Below are 21,494 nucleotides of genomic sequence, written 5' to 3' on the forward strand. Positions count from 1 at the left end.
ATGGCTCCAAGCATGCCCATTTGGGGCGCCCTCTCCACACCAGGTTGATTGACAGAGGAGGAGGAGGAGGAGGAGATAAGAGCATTATCTCTGCTTGCTCAGACAACACTTTTGTTTTTTGGGGGGATTTTAGGAGCCCCGTGGCGCAGAGTAGTAAGCTGCAGTATTGCAGTCCAAAGCTCTGCTCATGACCTGAGTTTGATCCCGACGGAAGTTGGTTTCAGGTAGCCTGCTTAAGGTTGACTCAGCCTTCCATCCTTCCGATGTCGGTAAAGGGAAGTAAAGGGAAGATGACTGGGGAAGGCACTGGCAAACCACCCCATAAACAAAGTTTGCCTAGAAAATGTCAGGATGTGACGTCACCCCATGTGTCAAGAATGACCTGGTGCTTGCATAGGGGACCTTTACCTTTTACCTGTTTAATTGACAGACATGTGAAAGGAGGCTGCTCAACCTACTTGGGAATTACACACCACGGTTTCTGTTCTTTTGTAAATCTGTATTTACCCCACAGGTTCCTACCAATATATTTTCCTGAAAAAAGATTGCTGCAATGATTGCAGAGCCTAGGGATATGATGAAACAGTCACCTCACGTCTAAAACATCTATTTGCTTGTACTGTATGTAAATCTTACATTAGGACAGACTGCTGATCAAGTTCAGTGGTAACAGGGCCTCCACATGATGGTTTCCCCAAGCTTTCCCTACTCTAGTCACCTACATGGTGAGCAATTTTTTTGTGCACCATAGAGGGAGGGGGGCTTCTTCTTTTAAAACAACAGTAATTGATAAACTGATTTTAAAACCCCAGTAAAACACTTCAAGTGGCATGGGGTGGTGGGGATGGTCACCACAGAGATTTGGGCAGATAAAATGGCGCCAATATGGGTGCGGCTGGAAAAGATCTATACTTCCTTATTCACAAAGTGATTCCTCCCCCTCCCATCGTAGTAAAGCAGGCTTTGGAAAGATTGCAAGAAAGCTGGGGGAAAGCTGGAAGGTACACAAAAGCAAGACAATGCTCTACGAAACTAGCAACCTGCTTCTCATTAGCATTCAAGCCGGTCCTAACATCTAGTATGGAAGCAACCCTAGATTCACATCTATTACTTAGGAACATATCTGAAACAATCCTTGTGAATTATTTCAGCGTATGAACATATGTCAACTCACTTCAATCCATAAACACTTGGATGGGCAAGAAAACGGTAAACAATCTTCCTTTATTATGCAAGACAGTTTGCATTACTAGCGACTTCAAATGGAAAATTTTGATTTCCCCTGAGGAAAAAAATATCTAGTATTTGTATTGCTACATATTAAACATATTATTATTTCCAAACAAACAGAAGCAACGTTTTAAAACTTCCAACCAAATTATTTCCATTATTCTACAACTGACAAGGGGCACAAAACCAACAAGCACACCACTTTCATTCACTTCAATGGGTCTTGAGAGGAGAATCCCACAAGAATGAATGGAAACTGCACAGCAGCAGTGCTCTCAGGATTGCTCCTAGTATTACAAAATATGGTTTATACATTATACATAATGAAGTGTTAAAAGCCTTCCACTTTTCTTATTCCAGCTATGTAGTTTTGCTTAATTCAGTGGCATTCCCAGTAATCACACAAATGTTCACAAAAGATGTTCTTCATTCCGAATTTCTTCTAGGTAGCCATCAATGTCTTCCAGATTATTTATAAGAACATGCTGAAACAGAATGAGGTATTACAATAATTGTCAGTCAGTGTACGCTCAGAGTAAGTAACTGAACAGATACAGCTATGATTTCCTCTGATGGACAAACAGCAACTGGGAGGGGGGAGTTAAATGAGGGAAAGCGCACAGGGAAAAGAGTAAAGCTTCTTATTCCAGTACTGTACTATGGTTTCAATATGATTCAAGTGATTCCAGAGCAATATTTAACTTTTAAAAGACCGTAATGGCAGATGAACTGTAATCCTCAAACTGCTAATTCCTGGAGCAATGATACTGATTTCAATAGCCTTGCACCAAAATAAGCATTTTAAAGACTGCAGCTGAACTGAAGCAAGATCCTTGTTGAGTTACTGATAGCTATATGGAAGATAACACAGAGAAATGTCAGCTGCTTTAATCAGGTAGGGCTCAAGACACAGATGAGAATCTACTATTAGTCTCTGAAAGGATATTATTCATCTCAAGAACAAATGGGCAGTAACATCAGTCTGTGTATAGAAAATGAAGAGGAACAAGTTTGACACTGACATATTTTGTTCATAAAAGAGTTTCCTATCCAGTGTCAAGTACAGAGCCTCGCTAGCCCAAGATCTCTCTGCACTGATGGTTCCACAGGATGAAGGTGGATTGTATCACTACTATGCTTGGTCTGTAACCCTTTCTATAAAGGGATGCAAGTCTGAGTAGAGGGTTACTAGTAGAAATGGGTAATGTTCCTCTGCTCGCTTCAGATTCAATTTTATACAAACTGAGGGTTGTTTTTTTGGGTATAGTCAAAACATTTCATTATGAGCTGAAATTAAGCTCCTGGAGAGCCTAGAACACCTGGCGATTCCATTAGGCTGCAGTGAGGTTGATGGAGAGTAATGGGATGACCATTAGAAATCTGGCTTGGAGACCAAATCTGTGGAGATTTGAGGGTGATGCCTAAGGAGGATGGAGTTGGCAGGGGGGAGTTTGGTGGCATTATTCCATAGACTCCACCCTTCGAAGCTTCCAGTTGTGATTCCAAGAAAACTCCACCCCCTGAGGTTGGTTACCCAAATGAGGAAGTGAGGAAGCTGAGACGATAAAGTCAGGCATTCTGGAGTCTACAAGAATGTACTAGGACAGAGGGAAGCAAAAGAAAGAAAAGAAAAAGAGGAAATATTGTCGAAGGCTTTCACGGTCAGAGTTCATTGGTTCTTGTAGGTTATCCGGGCTGTGTAACCGTGGTCTTGTAATTTTCAACAATAGCCATGGAGATTAGCTTTGGACTTCTCACATTAACAGATCACTTCAGGATACAATGGTTCCATATTAACATACCACACCGTCATTAGTACATTATCTTGATACTTACAGGACAATGATTAGCACATTACTTTTGCAGGACAATGACTCAGCTCAAACCCAACCCCTTTCTGACTATATACTATCTTCCTACACACTTGACACTGAGAGACACTGTCCTTCAGTGTTACTACTCTGAAGATGCCTGCCATAGTTGCTGGCGAAATGTCAGGAAAGAAAATTACAAGACCACGGTTACACAGCCCGGATAACCTACAAGAACCAAAAAGAGGAAGTATTTTCCTTATTCTCAGCTGCCTTGTTAGGGGTGGGGTGGTAGAGAAAAGGAGTGGTAACATGTTAGAGAAAAGGGAATATTGCTTTGCCTCAGATGTACCTCCTGAGCAGAAAGGGATTCTGCAATTGTGAGGCTGCCACACTTTGAAGGTGGGTTTTTTTTAGCCACTGGAGCTCGTACTCCAAAAGTCCTAACTTTGGCAGCCTCTCTAGTTCCCTCAGGTTCTGCGACTTTCACAGAAACTGAAATATCTCAAGTGTGAAGCTTTCTTCTTGGAATTACGTATCTGAACAACTCTGTTCTGACAACCAAAGTGCCCTGGCATTCATGTTTAAATGTTGAAGAAATATGTATACTCCATTTGTTTCCATGCTATCCTGGTATTTATAATAAGAATATTACAATCAAAGTCACAGAAGAGATAGGATTTTGAATGTATTATCTTACTTGATGTGATGTTGATTTCAACATGTGAGTTAAAAACTGGAGCTGTCAACCAATTAAAGAATTTTTAGTTAACTAATCATCTGCCTTTTGACTGAATGTCAATAATTATTTAAGTTAATAGATATAAACCAATTTGCATTAAAGTATTACATAAATATCTTATAATAAGTTAATATAGGCTAGTATTCTTTGTTACATAGAAATATTATATTCAGTATTTTATCCTTTCACTTGCCATCAATAAAATACCCCCAGAACTGAAATAGCTTAAAACAAAATAAATATGCCCTTAACTCTCAGTCTCCCTAGTTAGTTCTGCCTAATAGTCAACTAAAATGTAGGTTGATTAAACTCCTGGTTCAATGGATTGGAGGTTCAATCCTATCTAATATAGATTACTGAAGGCACAGCTTCTTTTTAAATATATAGTGAAGAGTATCACCAGTAAGAGTAACAGCATTCCCCCTCACCCCAAGAACTGCCATTTAGCAGTAGATACAGGCTTGCTTCCCAAGTAAAAAGATGGCAAATAGTTTCGAAGTGTCATTCCCCCTTCCTCCTTTCCTTTTTATGGTGTAGTGGTTAAAATGCTGGCCAGGTTCAAATCCTCACCAGGTAACTTTGGCCAGTCACTCTCTCACCTTAATCTACCTCACAATTTTGTTGTTGTTGCAGATCACTTTGGGTTCTTATAGGAAAGAAGAGTGGGGTAGGTTCTCCCTCTCTCATAATACTAGAACGCGGGGTCATCTGCTGAAGCTGGAGGGTGAGCGATTCAAAACAGATAAAAGGAAGTATTTCTTCACACAACGCATAGTTAAATTGTGGAACTCTCTACCCCAGGATGTGGTGATGGCTGCCAACTTGGAAGGCTTTAAGAGGGGAGTGGACATGTTCATGGAGGAGAGGGCTATTCATGGCTACTAATAAAAATGGATACTAGTCATGATGCATACCTATTCTCTCCAGGATCAGAAGAGCATGTCTATTACATTAGTTGCTTTGGAACATAGGAAGGATAATGCTGCTGCAGTTGTCTTCTTTGTGGGCTTCCTAGAGGCACCTGGTTGGCCACTGTTTGAACAGACTTGCTGGATTTGATGGGCCTCCAAATAAATAAATAAATATTTCCCCTCATGCTATGGTAGCCGCAGTTGGTAGCAATGTATGGCAAGCAGCAACCAGCCGGCTGTTGAGTACTGCATTTTTGATAGGGGAAAGAGAATTTTCAAATCCACCAACATCTTTTCTATGTCAATTTGCAAAATGCTGCCTGAAAAAGATTTTTTTCCCAATTGGCCAATTTATTTATGGAGAGATTTGAGAATAAGTTTATTTTTCAAAACAATGATAGTATTAACAAGAATTGTATTGTTTTTTACAAGAGATTTTTGGATGGCATCTTTATGATTTGGGAAGGTTTGGCAGACTTCCTTGTTCAATTTGGTCAGTTCATTAGTACCATTCATACGACTATTAAATTAGATATGTCTTATAATGGATCCAAGGTTAATTTCCTTGCTGTAGTTAAGAAACCAACTGATGCTAAGTCTTGCCCACTTCTTAAAAACACTTGGCAGGCACAAGAAAAGGTGATGGCAGCCACCATGGGTGCCCAAAGGCACCATATTTTAAAGCTTAGGTCAGAAATGTTGTATTTTGTATTTGAATGATTTGAATATTTGAAAATACACTTTATGGTGTGTATTTTAATAATTTGTACCACTGAGGAAGGCCTTGTGGTCAAAATGTGTTTGGTTTTAATTGACTTTTTTTTACTGTTATGTGTTAAAGCTTTGCTAATTTAATTTAACCCATCAGTATTTATTCTGTTATTAGGCCTTTCGTCAACTGTCTTGGTTACCTGGTTTTTCTGGGCTGAAGTTTTTTCCTCCCCTTTCTGTTTTGCTTTCAAATGTACAAAAAGCCAAAGTTGCTTGGAGTTTAGATACTCAACTTTGTATTAAGAGTGAACATTATGTGTTGCTAAGCTAAAGGTAAAGCTCATATGCTAAACACTGGGAATACTAGCTTCATTGGAACACCTAAAATTTGAATAAAACAGCAGCACTTACTGGATGAATTTTCAACAGAAGTTGTGCCACATTTTCCTGAAGATGGTTAAGTCTTTCTTGAGCAGTCTTTGCTTGTACCTCACACAGACCAATCTTAGCTTCAGTGGCATGTATAGGTTCAAGGATATGTTGATTTATAGTGTGGATTTCTTCTAAGCGCTGTCTTTCATATTGCAAAAAATGCTGAAACACACACAGAACCACCACCCCCCCCCCCCGGCATTTTACTCTTTACTATTCAGTATTTTTCCTTCCATAAACAAAAAATTGAAAAAAAGTGTTCTTCAACACATCTATGGATCAGCCTCTCTATTTGGAGACAATATAAATTTACAGAACAATTAACAATATCTAATTTAAGCTAAGGAACTGCTGAATTTTAAAATGTTTTAAGTTGGGCCCAATGGAACACTCATGCATAGGATAACCGGACACTGCAGCATTAAAGAATAACCTTTTTATTTGGGTTCAGTTCCTGATATCTCCCATTAAAATCTCTCATATTGCATGGCTTGGAAAGACCCCTGTCTGAGAGCCCCTACCTGCCTGAGTAGCTAATATTAGGCCTGATGGTAATGTAGGTTCCTATTCTTTGGGAATGTCTATGATGTCCTTCAGCAGTGTAGAAAGCAGCCAAGAAACCAATCATAGCTCAGATGTCAACAGACAGATAATAGACAACTATAAACTCTTTCTAGGCACACAAGAATTGCCCTATGGGATCAGAGTTCTCAGAATTAAGTTAAGGGAGGTATGGGAAGTAATTTTCTGAATAGGAACCCTACGATGTGCCATGGAAGGATACTCTGATCCTTAATTCAAAGTGTTTGAGGATAAACTGCGGTTGTTTAGTGGTGGCAGAAAGGCATCCTGTACATGTTCAGATGTGCTTTCTGTAGTCAGAGAACATGGGTAAAAGAGAATGGGTGGGAAAATAATCCAACAGTACATCACAAGATCCTTTTCTACCTACACCACTAGAAACTATATAAAAAATGACAGCTATTCTGTTTATTCATTATGCATAAGTAAAGGAGTCAACCCTAAATGGATTGTACATTTTCCCCCCACCCCCTTACAATGACTGCTGGAAATCTAATGAGAAATTAGTTAAGAATATTAATTGGCCATATCAAGTATCTTTTACCTGATGGATTTCTAGAGGTATGTTCTCATTCAGCTCAGAATGCCCTTTCAGCTTTTTAAAAATAAATAAAATAAAATGCATAGGTTTAGAAAACTGAATCAGAGGACCCATGTTGCAACAAGAAAACACTAAATAAAAAAGCTGAGATGTGGGAGCAAGTTCAAATAGTAAAGAAACTGCCAAGAGAGATATACGTTCTTAAACAAAGTTTTCCAAAATTTAGCTAAACTGAAGGATGCAGAGTTAAATGTTTAGTCATATTGACTTCCAAATGACTAACAACTTCAGCCTAAGACTTATAACACCAGCAAGCACCTGCTTAGAGCAAGAAATAATACCCGTTACTCTGGTATTGCAGACACTTGCACTAACAAACCCAGATAATTAGGACTGCCACTGGCTTTAACCCAAGTACTTATATTTAACTGAATGCTGGATTGACTCATAATTTTTTAAAAAATACTAGTAAATAATATTCAGTACTTGTGTGTATTCTGCAATGACATGTAAACAAGTGGGGACCTACAATACTCGAAGGGGATCCCTTTCCCTTCGTATCCTTCTCCCCATCACTGCCCGCTGGCCACACACCCACTATTGTTGCCGGGCCCACTGTGGCTTTCTTACCCTTCCGCCATTGCTGTAGGGCCTGCTGTGGTTCTTGACCACCACTGCCAGGCCCACTATGGCTTCCTTTCTCACCACCATCACCACTGCTGCCAGGCCCAGCACTGCTTCTGGCCACCCCCCCCCCCCACCGTTGCTGACAATGAGCTTGGAGCAGCTCCTGGCCTCTGCCGTCAGGCCCACTGCATCTTCCTCCCCCCCCATATTGCTGCCACTGACAGGCCTGGCGAAGATCCTGATTTCTGCTGCCAGGCCCCCCCAAGAGTCGCTGCCTTCCCTCCCCACCAGTCATCAACATTGGTTCTGCCTGTAACACCTGACCCTCCAGCGGTGGAGGGGCTAGATGTGCTGTCTGTGCATGAGCAGACAGCACGATTGTTTTTTTCGGGGCTTTAAACCCCCAATGTAATTTTTTAATGATTTCAGATTTTTCTGCAAACTTGGGGGCTCCCCCAAGTTTGCAGAACTATCTGGTTTATATCAGTGTGGATCCAATCTCCAGATTTAAGCATCTGCAGATCAGGCCACCCTCGACTATTAGGTATATGATACAGAAGTTGTTTCTGGAACCAGAAGTCATGATACTAAGCATTTGAACTTGATACAGAAAAATAAGGGTCATGCTACATACAAAATGGGGCAACTCGCTCCCCCCCCCCCCGGGCCAGTTTCGCAAAGGAAAATGGAATGGGGGGGAGGCAGGAGCCCTTCCTCTGCCCACACCATGGGCCCATGCCAATTCAGGTGCCATTAGAATGTGGACCATTAGAATGGCCACAGCAGCCATGGGTAGCACTACTTGGGTCTGGGGAACCTGGGCCCTATTCATTACAAAACATATTATGTATTTTGACCCTAAGTTGCTAGTCTTTATTGCTCCAAAAACAAGCATTAAAGTGACATGCTAGATGCTGGTGAAGTAAGCTATATGGAGTATGTGTTCCACTGGTCAGGGTATAAAGTTGCATAGCTCCTTGCCCCATCCCACAATGAGCAGCAGAGCTAATTATTTCTGGAAAATATTTATAAATCTGCATAATGCATAGAAGTCTCAGATATTAGTCTAATCAGGCAGTTTAACTTTAGTTTAACTTTCCACTTCCTCCCAATTCAGGAATTTCAAATGGTGAAAAATGCATATGTAAGGTGGAACACACAAGGACAATTAGGATAATAATTGCATATCTGTGATTAAATGCTGCTGTTCTATATCCACTAATTATAAACATCATGGCACATATTCATGAATTTAAATTAATGTACATTTAATTTAGATGCCCGCTTACCTTGAACATAGATAAAATATCTTCAGTGGACATACAAGTAAGGTATTCTCTTGAAAAAGAGCATTTAGGTAAAAAATACAGCAGGAACTCTCTAGAAACAACAAAAACAATTCTATCTAAACAGATATGTCTATAAATTCAAAATAATTAATCCTATTTATACATTCATTTATTTAAACATGTTTATCCCTCCTTTCTATAAATCTACAGTCAAGGCAATTGTCAATATATATAATAAATAAATACTGAGCCAAGAAAACCATTAAAAGTACATTTCAAAACCAGCAATTAAACATGTCTGACAATCCTAACATAACAGCAAATTTAATCACAATCTTATAAACATATATGTAGGAGAAAGCAAAGCAGAAATGTAAATTTGTAGGTCACCTTAGTATTTATAGCAAAATAATAACAACAAACAACAAAGCATTTAAAAACCAATTCCTATAAATTATGGAAGATTCCATCAGGAAGACCCAACATCAGTCTGGCTGAATATGGACTGCATAATTCAATAAAAAATTTCCCAGTCCAGGATAGGGATTACTCAGCTACCCTCTTGGTTCATATTTATCATGAGATCAGGTCTCAGGAAATTCTTTTGTAGGAAACAAGGACACCAAACCTACTTACTTTATATGATCCGTTAATGTTTCAATCGTTTTGTTTTCAAGGCTTCTCTGGGACGGTACCCATGTGTGTGGCACTGAAATCTCAGAGTCCTGCCTATCAACTAGTGCTTGTTCTTCCTGGCCTTCTGTACACTTCTCTGTTGAACCACTGAAATAAGAATCCAAAAAGATCAAGTTTCAAACAATGTATCCAAAGCAAACGAGGACCAACTTGTAACAAAGTCACAAGCAGTGATTTGGATGGCTTTGCCCCTTGGTCAATTATGGAAGACACTAACTGTAGGTACCCCATGGGGAGATGGGTAAACCATTCCTGAGGGGGGGTGTATTCCCGTGGCAGCTGGGAGTGGTGCACCCATGCTGCCTCCTCAGAGGCTTCCTGGCAGCCACAGAGGTAAAAAAGGTATTTAAAAAAAATTGAAAAAAGGAAAAGACACCCCATTGAGAACAGTGAGGCTATGACACCAAAAAAGGCGTGGGCTTTCTCTTCCACGATCTAGTTGGCAGATGGGCTGGTAGAACTCCACAACTCCCAGACACTGGCGTGTTTGCCCCTGTGCTGCCTTAGGTGCCGCTTTATTCTGTGCTAAAGTGGCACCTACGCCGGTGTGGGGTCACGCCAGCTCCTAAAGAGCTCCAGCCCCCATTTCAGGAATGGGCTCCTGAAGCATGCTGCACACACCCCAGGACACTCTTTCTGCTTCACATAGCTATGCCTTTACACTGACTATACCTGAATCCAGATTTGGTTAAAGGCAGATAAAACTTCCATATTGCTGAGTTTCAATGTACTTTGTGTTCTTCCAGCAACTGCAGCTACTTCATACACTCACTATGGACACACTTAGATGCAAGTTCTTTGCCTTGTCTTTTTCTTTGATGGAGAAGAATTCTATAAGTCATCAGTGCATTTGAATATCTTTTTGTAGGCCTAGCAAAAGCATGTTAGGGTTCCCAGCTCCCCCATATGCCCAATGGAGAAAGTGCTTTAACAAATCAATTGGGCCTAATATTCAACATGCTCCCAACATAACTTGCATTGAGCTCCAATTTTTGTCACTTTACAAAATTTCACTGAGTGAAAATGTGAACAATATATCTCAGTGCAGAGGATATGAAGGACTCTACTGTATGGCTGAAATGTATCACATGAAGATTTTACTGATTTATTACCTGTTTACTATCTAACTCCTAACAAAGTTTTTTCTCCTATCGTGCAGTATGCATTGTATGTTTTGATTAGAGATGTTTCACCTGGGTGGTTATCCTTTAAAGTGTTTTCATCCATATCTACTGGAATAAATAGTGCCCACCAGTGCTGGATCTAACTACATTCCATTTTACTTTCTGTTCAGTGCTAAGCAAATTAATTCCAGTATCTTTGGTTGAGACAATTAAATACATCAATATCTTTGACTGCTTAGTTCTACATCATTTTCTTGTCCATAAAACCAACTGTGGTGTTTTATCCATTGTAAATGCTGCAGAACTCAAAAGACTGCCTGTTGAGAATTCCAGTACACTCACCTTTTGGAATCTGTTTGACACAAATCTTTTTCCTTGGGAGTCACATAAGCTGTTGGGTTAAGCTGAATGTCACACTGCTCCTGTTTTTCTTCATCTGATTTAAACATTAAAGAAAAAGAATATACAGAGTTATCAACCACATATGTAACTGGATGAGCTGGTCTAGACTGTGTGAGCAGACTGCTGGATTTGATGGGACTTGGTCTGATCCAGCAGGGCTTTTCTTATGTTCTAGACTGGAGATGCACCTAGAAGCTCTCGTAAGCTGTGGTTAAGTTTCTTGAAGAAAGAGACAGGAAACATGGATATGTGAATCAGGCCCATGTTAGATTTTGGGCTTATTCATGGCTTGCATTTCTACCCACCTGGCACTGAAACATTGCTAAAAACATACCACACTGTGTGGACCATATCTCTACATGACAAAGGCTACAGTTCTATGTATGCTAACCTGGGAGTACAGCCTATTAAAATCAATAGGCTTTACTTCAGAGTAGACCTGCTTGGGATTGCCAATTTTAGATGGTCATCTTCAGTTGTTGTAGATACACTCTGAACAATCAGACTACCACTGATGGGCAGCAACCAAGAATGTTTGTAGCAATGCTGTCCCTGTGTGAGGTCTCTAGGAGCCTATGCAGGGACAAATCTATGTACTGAAGATGCAGAAAGTCTTTTGTAGCAACCTACTAAAGGCGGTTTCTGCCAATATTGGTCATACATGGTGGCAACTGATGAATGAATAGGTCCCTCTCCATCACCACCACTCTGGGCCAGCTGCCTTTAAATTAAGTATAAACCTATATGAACCATGAACATATAACACCAATGATTGTTAAATCTCATTGGTAGCATATTAAAAAAGCAAATGCTATGGGATAATGCTATCTGTACAGTTTGCAAGACTGCTAACAATAGGTTATTAATTCATAGGCCATTTATCCAGGGTCGATTTTGATGCTCGCTCAAAGCTCCTTTTTTAAACCTGACCTTTAAAATGACTATTCACCCTCCTGATGCAAGAGGAGAAAGTCAAACAAATTCCATGCCCCACTTGCCTGCTCCTTCCTTCCTTTGTTTGCGTAGCCATTAGCAATAGTCATTTGCATAGCTAAGCCAGGGGCTGTGTGATTCTGCATGTTTCCTTCAGTGAATGCTTCGATGCGGGAGCGGAGCAAATACAAAAGGCCTCTTAGGAGGCGGCATGGCCCTGCCGCCAGCGTATGTTTGTGTAAAACCGTGATTACACGCACTTACGCTGGCGGGGAGGAGCCGCCCGCCGTTCCGGGGGCGGGCTGGGGGGAGGAGCCGCCGGTTAGGTGGCTTCCTATCCCGGCTTGGCCGGTTACAGCGGTGCTGCGCCTGCTTTTTAGCAGGCGCAGCCTTGCTGTTCCCTATGGGGCAAAAGGCCCCAGTTAAGCAACAACAACAACAACAACAAAAAAAGGAAAATGGCTTTTTTTTTTAACGGCATACGGGAATCGACTTAGGAAGAGGTGCTGCTGCGCCTCTTCCCCGCCGTCCCCGTACGCCGTCAGCTCAGGAATGGGCTGTTTGGGTCCTTAAGAACCTCTCTATCTCTAATTCCAACTCAGAGCAATAAACAAGTCAAGAGCCCGGTTCTGATCCATAAATGGAAGCAGCTTCATCTAACCCAAAGATGGGGGGGGGGGTATTGAAAGAGCAACTGCCTTATTTTACCTTTGTGTACGAAAGCAAAGTCTTTACAGTCTTTATACTTCAGCAAATCTTCACTGTCACTGTCAGATATTATAATCTACAATATAAAATTTTATATTTTAAAAAGGGCATTTTCTTTCAAAAAATTGGAAATATATACATTCTTGACATGGTTTGGGTTGGCCTCAGAACGACCCCTTCATTGTTTTTATCCAGTGCCTTGCGCATCTTATAGAATATCTTTATTTACATTATTTATTTATGCTATTTATAGTTTGGCTTTCTCACTGAGATTTAAAGCAGATTACACAGTGTAAACTAATTCAATCAGCAGGATGGGACATCCAATAAACAATGTAATAAGATCAGGATTGTAGAAATCTGAAACAGAGCTGAAACGAAGTAAAATATTAATACATGTTGTACGATGCAGAAATTACACAGTAGGATCACACATGCAGCAACAGATATACACAGTAATATACTTTACAGTCCCTATCTCTTTATTAAAGTATCTTCCTGAACCACTCCCTTAGAGTGTAGCCCTATTACCTGTGTAAGAACGCCCTCCTGAATAATTCAGTTTTGCATAGTTTGCAGAATGCCAGAAGAGTGTGAGTCTACCTAACCTCATCAGGAAGGCCACTCCTTAAGCCACAACAGAGAAAGCAGGTGTATGGGCTGTTGTGGATCTTGTGCATTTGCAGGGTGGCACCTGCAGAAGGCCCTGCTCAGATCAGCAAAGTGACCTGGTGGAGCATAGGGGGAAAGGTATGGATGGGATACGGTGAGACCACATTTGGAATACTGTGTACAGTTCTGGTCACCACACCTAAAAAAGGATATTGCAGAGCTTGAGAAGGTGCAGAAAAGAGCAATCCAAAATGACCAGGAGACTAGGGCAACTGCCCTATGAGGAGCAGTTAAAACGCTTAGGGCTGTTTAGCTTGGAAAGAAGGCGGTTAAGTGGAGACATGATAGAAATCTATAAAATTATGCATGGTTTGGAGAGAGTGGACAGGGAGAAGCTTTTCTCCCTCTCTCATAATGACTTTCATAATACTGGAATGCGGGGTCTGCTGAAGCTGGAGGGTGAGAAATTCAAAACAGATAAAAGGAAGTATTTGTTCACACAACGCAGAGTTTAATTATGGAACTCCCTCCCCCAGGATGTGGTGATGGCTGCCAACTTGGAAGGCTTTAAGACGGGAGTGGACATGTTCATGGAGGAGAGGGCTAACCATGGCTACTAGTAAAAATGGATATTAGTCATGGTGCTTACTATTCTCTCCAGGATCAGAGGAGCATGCCTATTATATTAGGTGCTGTGGAACACGGGCAGGATGGTGCTGCTGCAGTCATCTTGTTTGTGGGCTTCCTAGAGGCACCTGGTTGGCCATTGTGTGAACAGACTGCTGGACTTGATGGACCTTGGCCTGATCCAGCATGGCGTTTCTTATGTTCTTACGCCCTTCTCTAGACACATGAGGCACTCCGCATGGCCATCATTTTTCTCCATTTTAGTGCTACATTTTTGACACTTCTTGAAGAGGGCCCCTTTCTTACTTTTTTTCAGGCTGATTTTTATTGATTTTCCTTTCCAAAATGTCTATGATGAGAATAAAGCCTATCCAAAGATAGAACGTCCTCTCACCGCAGCAGCAGGAGAAGAACGGAGGGGAAAGCACTCCCTCCCCGTTGGTCATGTGTCCATTTGGGCAGGAAATGCGGCCCCAGACTGAGGGGAGGGGGTGCACTCTGTCAATCCGATGCTTCTAGAAGCTTGAAAATTTCTCCGTGGCTGGTCTACGCATGCGCAGTCCCCATGTGGGACTGCACAGAAGCCATGAGAATGAAATCAGAGATATTAGTGCTAATAATATGCCATGATGTGTCTTCCTAGTAAATCAAGCCAAATGTATTTGTATTTTGAGGTCAGTCAAGCAAAGTTCTCAATTGCATTCTTGATGTTCAGTTGCTTAAAAAAACTCTTGTTGTGATGTCCACCATATGGGCATTCTTCCATGCTAATTTCTTTAACCTTTCCTCCTGCCATGGATGTTCTCTTGGGAAGCATCTTCTGTTACCAGGACAACTGCCGCTTGCCAGGAAGCACAGTTACTCCATGGGCCCAAAAAAGAAGCAGCTGCCACGTCAGACAGTTTTATATGGGTATGTTAAAAGGATCTTTTACATTCCTTCAAAGGCATTAATAAAAAAAGTTATAGAGGGCTTACCCTTACTCGTGACACCTCCTCCTAATCTGTAACCAATCAATTAAAAATAGCACTTGTAGGGGGAGCTCTTTGCTCAAATAACATGAGGATTTCCTGAGCTGGGTTACTTAACAGAAAACTGCAAAAAGATTTTCTATCACGTTTTCGTTTCAAATGGTCTCTTTGAAGTCTCAGCAACATTGATTTTAATTTCTCGTTATTGCCCTGGATGGCCTAAACTAATCTCATAAGAGTCTCAGGTGTTTGTCTGAATTACTTTCTGGGACCTTTTCCTTTGCTTCCTCACTGATCTTTCTCATTATGTGACTTGTTATCACCACAGCCTCCTCCCAGAGTAATCGTAAAACGTAACATCTGGCATATGTTAGTGCAATCTCGCTTCCTGGCATTCCTTTTCGTTTTGGATCAGCCACTTGCTACTTACAGTAAGTGGAAGGAACATAATTAACTCAGAACAGTGAATCCTTTCAGACATGTACTAATTATACCTGAATAATATACTGTTTACCGACTGTTTTTTTTGTACTCTGTCAGCAGCATAGTATATTTCAGACAAGCCAACATGGTAGACTAGATGAGCAGCAGGTAATTCAGGAAAGCAGTATTTCAAAGCAGGGTTCTCAGAGAATCTAGTAGAGTATTAGGGACCTAAAGTCATTTAATTCCCACCTATGCCACATTTTTGTAATTACAATTTTGGTACCAATGTATTACAGACGGGCAAGCGCGTTTTCCATTTAAAAATTTGCCTCCAACTGTGTGTGTAAAGTGCCGTCAAGCCGCAGTTGACTTGCGGCGACCCCAGCAAGGAGCCTTCAAGGCAAACAAGAAGCAGAGGTGGTTTGTCAATGTCTTCCTCAGCAGAGCCTTCCTTGGTGGTCTCCCTTCCAAGTACTGACCCTACGTAGCTTCCAAGATCGGCCTATACCACGCCATATTCCCTCCCGCCCCCAGCTGTACAAGACTATTATTTAAGAAGCAGCTATTACTAGGGGTAGCGGGATTTCATGTGGGTTTCAATACACCAAGTCCAACTGTGGAAGCCGCACATTTATTTGTTTAAATTTGGATCTGCCCGAATCATTCATAAAATGGAGGGCAGAGTGAGCTCAATTTTAGCTGCAGAAGTAGTTAATGGTCTCTCACAATTCTAGTCCCTGTCCTAGCATTTTTCTCTCAGCCAAGGTGAGCTTCAGTTTCGGAGCTTGGCTAAGAGAAAAGTTACATCATTGGAGAAGCTGCAAGGAGGTTAGCCACTGGACCTCTGTCCCATGCTTAATATGTGATCTGGGTTTAAACACATGGATGTCAGTTTGTGCCTCAGAATCCTACCACCAACCGGCCATGTTTACATAAGACTTAACAAATTATCTCTTACACAAGTTGCTTCTGGCTCCGTATCTGTTTCAACTTTGATGAACTCAGGCTCTTTCTTCAATGGTTGTTCATTATCTTGTACTTCAAGAGGTAGCAGCTGCATTAGAAGTAGAACAATTACAGTAATTAGTCAACACTCAGCGACAATGGCAGATCTGTTTGATAACAGTACATAAAAGAAGGAATGTACTCTTCAAAGTATCTTACTTAAGTCGAACAGTACGGCAGCCACATTATTTAACAACGACTGCATTATCATAGAACCTATGTAGCTATGTGGCTACAGCTGCACAAAATATGAAATATGACCTCCAATACAGAATCCAATCCACATTCTCAAAGTAACAAGAAACACAGGTATAGAGTTAAAAAAGAAAAGAAGACAAAGGATGCAGTATTTTAAGAGCCCATTCCTGAAGTGGGGGAGCAAAGTTCCTTAGGAGCCAGTGTGACCCACGCTGGCGTAGGTGCCACCTTATCACGGAATAAGGTGGCACCTACACCGGCGTCTGGGCGCTGCTGGCCCCCGCCACCAGCATAGCCATTCTGGCAGGGCTTTCCTGGAAGCGAAAGCCCATGCCGGTGTGTGTGTGAGGTGTTCCCAGGGGTGGAGCTGCCTTTAGGCAGCTTCCACAGCCCTTTCACCCAGGGAGCACCCCCTCAAGCAGTAGCAGGGCTGCGCCACCTTTTTTGGTGGTGTAGCCCCATGGGAGTCAACCAGGGATTCCCCCACTGCCTCTATTTTTAAGGCTTTTTTCGGCCCCCACAGCAGCTGGGAAGCCTTAGAGGAAGAGGCAGGGCTGTGCTGCTCCCAGCCATCGTGGATCTGCCCCCACCTTCAAGACTGGGCTGCCCGTATAGCACTTTGAAGCCCCAATGATATCAATAGAGTTTTAGCATATTGTAAAGTAATTTCTATTGAAAAAAATAGGATTTCAAAATGCTTCACTTTGCCTAGATTGTAGTCCTGAATGATTGCAATCATCAAGAAATGACCTCACATATGTGAACCTGCCTGGAAGCACACCTAACAGCACTCTTCATTACTGGCGTCTTTTTAAAAAAAATCTGAACCCATTCTATGAATTATTCTATCCATATAATCCAGTTTTTACCCCATCTCAAAGTCAAATAACATTGCCCATCCTATAAGCTATTCACCACTCTACCTTAAAGAAAAGTGAAGACTAGAGATTGCTCTGCCATGATAAATATAAAACTTTCACGGCAGATAGGTACATAAATGCAAGCAACATATTAAACAGAGTTCAGTAAAGTGCTAAAAATGTAACAGGTTAAATTAAGGCAAGAATTATTAAACTCTCCAGGTACTGTGATGTTTACACAATATTTTTGGCACACACCGCAACACAGCTATACCATACCACTGAAATAGTGTGATTCTTCCTATCCTCTGGCTTTGAAAGGCAATGTTTTGCTTCCTGATGAGGGTGCCATTTCCTCCGAGCGCACAACTTTTGCTTTGCAGGTGGCTGCTTTTGAAGGCTCGGTTTCTGTACAGGTCTTTTATTTGCACTGTTCTTAATCAAACGGCTGGAGGCTGGAGATGGATCTCTGTGAAAAGCTCTCCTCCGGCACACTGTCTTCTTGATGGTTTCATTTTTCTTGAAAGAGAAATCAGCATCACTTTGGGAGCTTTGATAGAATTGTTCCTGTGAGATATTTCTATACCTGTACCTGCCTATTAGTTTGATTCATGAGAGATATAAACGGTGATTTGCTCAAGGACAAAGCCAAAGCCACTGAGGTTTCTAGAAATAATCTCAATGGCCAAAGGTTACCAAATTATTTATCGTGCTGAGTAGCCATTCAGACCTGTTCAGGTTTGGTGAGCACTCAACACTTTGCAAGGGTGGAAGATCAGAGTATAGCTACTAGATTCTGTTCTTCACACAGTACCTTAAGAAAAAATGTGCAGACTGTCTGAACTGCATTTTGTTTAATTATATTAGGAAAGCAAGAACTAATTGTCAGACTCTGAAGCCAACAAAAATATTAGCAGAATATTTTTGTTTTCCTTTCCATTCACTCATGCATATCACCTATCGTGCATTGCTTGTGTCTATGAAGTCAGTAACAGCCCCATTCTAAGCAGAGTTGTGTGTGTGTAAAGTGCTGTCAAGTCACAGCTGACTCATGGTGACTCCATAGGATTTTCAAGGCAAGAGACGTTCAGAGTGGTTTGTAATTACCTGCCTCCACTTGGTCTGTGAGAGGAGGACGAGAAGAATAATAACTGGTTTTTATATGCCGACTTTCTCTACCACTTAAGGAAGAATCTAACCAGCTTAAAATCACCTTCCCCTCTCCATAACAGACACCCTGTAAGGTAGATGGGACTGAGAGAGCGTGAGTAGCTCAAGGTCACCCAGCTGGCTCCATGTGTAGGAGGGGAAAAACAAATCCAGTTCACCAGATTTGTGTCTGCTGCTCATGTGGAGGAGTGGGGAATCAAATCCACTGCTCTTAACCACTACACCACGCTGGCTCTCAAGCCTCTCTAAGTCTAGAGAGACTTCATTGTACACAACAGAACTAGCCCTGTGAGATCCAAATCCTTGTTAAGTGACAGTGGGCTTGCCAAACAATTTTGGATTATCTGTAAGAGGGAAACAGAGATCTAGCTCACAAGTAGTGATTGTATATTTCTTCCTATATTAATGATTAGACCCAGAAAAATGTGCTGTTATAGCCACTCCAGACACTCTTGTGGAAGTGCTAGTAATTAAAAAGCTAGGGTCTATTTCCATTTTATTCTCATAATAAACTTGTGGATTAGATTAGACTGACAGATAGCGACATTATACCAATCAATCGGTGAGTTTCACTAATGAAAAGGGGATCTGTGTCTCCTTGGCCTTTGTGCGAAGATTATGACCACTGTATCACACTGTCTGTCACACTTCTGCTTACCCATGAGCTTTTGCAGGCTCTTATACAAGTGAAAAACATTTATGGGTTTAATTTCATTTTTCTTGCACAGAATTCTAGTAATTAAGTGTATAAGAGCCCTTCCTTGAATAATAGGCACCTTCTGCATGTGGGTTGCCAACTCCCTGATGGAAAATTCCTGGAGATTTGGGGGTGTAGCCTGGGAAGGATGGTGTTTGGGGACAGGAAGGACCTCAGTGGGGTGTAATGACAGACACTCCACCCTCCAAAACTGCCATTTTCTTCAGGGGAACTGATCTCTGCAGTCTGGAGATGAGCTGTAGTCACAGGAGATTTCTGGCCCCACCTGGAGGGTGGCAATCTTATACTGAACACTTTTGGATCCAACTCTATAAGTACCATAAAAATAATAACTATAACAGCAGCAGCAACAGCAGCAATCCTTTACAGCTATTCTAATGAGCAAGTTCCACGGGTTTCTGTGGGACTTACTCACAAGTAAATGTGCATGAGATTTAAGTCAATATACTTACATTCTTAACAGTTCTGTAGGCTTCTGTATGCTGGACAACAGTAAGAGGCTGTGCCAAGTAAAATTTCTATGAGAAAAAGTGGGTTCAACATTAAGCACTGGTTCATCATTTTTATCAGCTGAGGATATGATCCCATAGTTATGATAACAGAAACAAATGGGGAAAACATAAATGAATGCCATTCCTTCATCTGCTGCTTAGAGAGTCCAAGGAGATCAGCAGGAAAGGTCAGTGGTCAGTGTCGGTGGTTCATGAATGTAGGGCAACAGGCAATACCTTGTGCAATTGGTATGTGTTTGCATTGCCTGCAAAATATCTGAATGCTATCTTTTGGCATTTTTTTGTGAACATGGAAAAAGGTTAAAAAAAATCCTATTAAAACAATTAAACAATTATTAGTAGAAAATAATAGGAGTCCAGTAGCATCTTAAAGACTAACAAAATTTCTGGCAGGGTATGAGTTTTTGTGAGCCACAGCTCACCTCTTCAGATAAAACTCATACCCTGCCAGAAATTTTGTTAGTCTTTAAGGAGATACTGGACTCCTACTGCTAGTGACAGACTAACACGGGGAACTCCAGTGAAGTAGAGATGACGTAATTGCAGACAACAGTCACATTCTCAATTGTTTAGGCAAACAGCCGATATCCAGGCAATTAATTGTCAAGAGGAAGCAAGGAGGGGAGGAACGGTGGTCCAGAACAAGTCAACAGTTTCATCACTGACAACTTCATTAGCCAAAACTATTCAGTCACGGTAACTATAAAATATATAACAAATCTATAAGTGAGATGCAACACTGGCTATCCTCACAGATAATGCATGGTAAGTAAAAGATAAAGAGTAGCAAAAGAACAGAGAGAGGAAACATATCTATGCTTAATAATTATCAGGTGGAATGACTCAGACCACTTGCTCCATCTGAGAATGTGACTGTTATCTACAAACGTTGTCTCTACTTCACCGGTTGTAACTCTACCTGCTAATGACCTGACTTACACAGGCAAATAACACATCGAGTTTTCCTTAATTTCATGCCGGCATTCCGATTGTTAAATGTCTATGCTCTTGCAATTCTAACTCTATTGACACCATTGACCATATAATTTTAGAATGTCCTCTTTATGAATGTCTGTGGGAAAGATTGCTATCTACTTTATTAGCTACCAAAAGATTTTTGAATAATGATCTTAAATGTCATTTTCTTTTGAATGATTCAATCCCTGAAATAACTAAGACGGTGGCCCAATATCTTGTAGAAGTGCTTAAGATTAAAACTGCTTTTAATTAGTATATTTTATATTATCTTAGTTTATATGGAATTTTATTGTATCTGTCCAATCTATATTTTACTTTAAGTGTATTTTATATGGATTTATGATTATGGCATCGCAATTATGCCAATAAACGTGTGTGTTTGTGTTTATGAATAACCAGGAATGTGTTCCTTTTCCTTTAGCAAGAGAAGAGGTGGCCCATAAACAGAAGGAGAAGGAATGAGTCTGCATGTGGAGTACAGGGAGGGAAGTATTCAATACTATAGTTGTTTCCTCTCATGTTGTGCATGATGTCAACTATCATTAGTGCATCACTGCTGCTGACCCATGTCCTGGAGTGGTGAAACAATACCACATATTGCGAGATCCACAGCAGTCCCTATGGCCGCATTCGGTATGCTACTTTGTTGATTGAGCAATCCACGGGATGATGCATTTT

General features: G+C 41.1%; 1 protein-coding gene across 1 annotated transcript in view; it reads right to left on the reverse strand.

The window, feature by feature from the left end:
• Positions 1-1,640: 1,640 nt before the first annotated feature.
• The window catches only part of MORC1 (MORC family CW-type zinc finger 1), a 52,109-nt gene continuing 32,255 nt past the window's right edge, over positions 1,641-21,494 (reverse strand). The window contains exons 19-28 of the mRNA XM_056858178.1: positions 19,779-19,844; positions 17,718-17,957; positions 16,334-16,429; positions 12,740-12,815; positions 11,039-11,132; positions 9,513-9,659; positions 8,877-8,967; positions 6,964-7,014; positions 5,817-5,999; positions 1,641-1,715 (exon numbers count right to left, since the gene is read on the reverse strand). Coding sequence (XP_056714156.1) covers positions 1,641-1,715; positions 5,817-5,999; positions 6,964-7,014; positions 8,877-8,967; positions 9,513-9,659; positions 11,039-11,132; positions 12,740-12,815; positions 16,334-16,429; positions 17,718-17,957; positions 19,779-19,844 — 1,119 coding nt within the window. The remainder of the gene's footprint in view (positions 1,716-5,816; positions 6,000-6,963; positions 7,015-8,876; positions 8,968-9,512; positions 9,660-11,038; positions 11,133-12,739; positions 12,816-16,333; positions 16,430-17,717; positions 17,958-19,778; positions 19,845-21,494) is intronic.

Source organism: Euleptes europaea, chromosome 12 (genome assembly GCF_029931775.1).
Source record: "Euleptes europaea isolate rEulEur1 chromosome 12, rEulEur1.hap1, whole genome shotgun sequence".
NCBI classification, from domain to species: Eukaryota; Metazoa; Chordata; class Lepidosauria; order Squamata; family Sphaerodactylidae; genus Euleptes; species Euleptes europaea.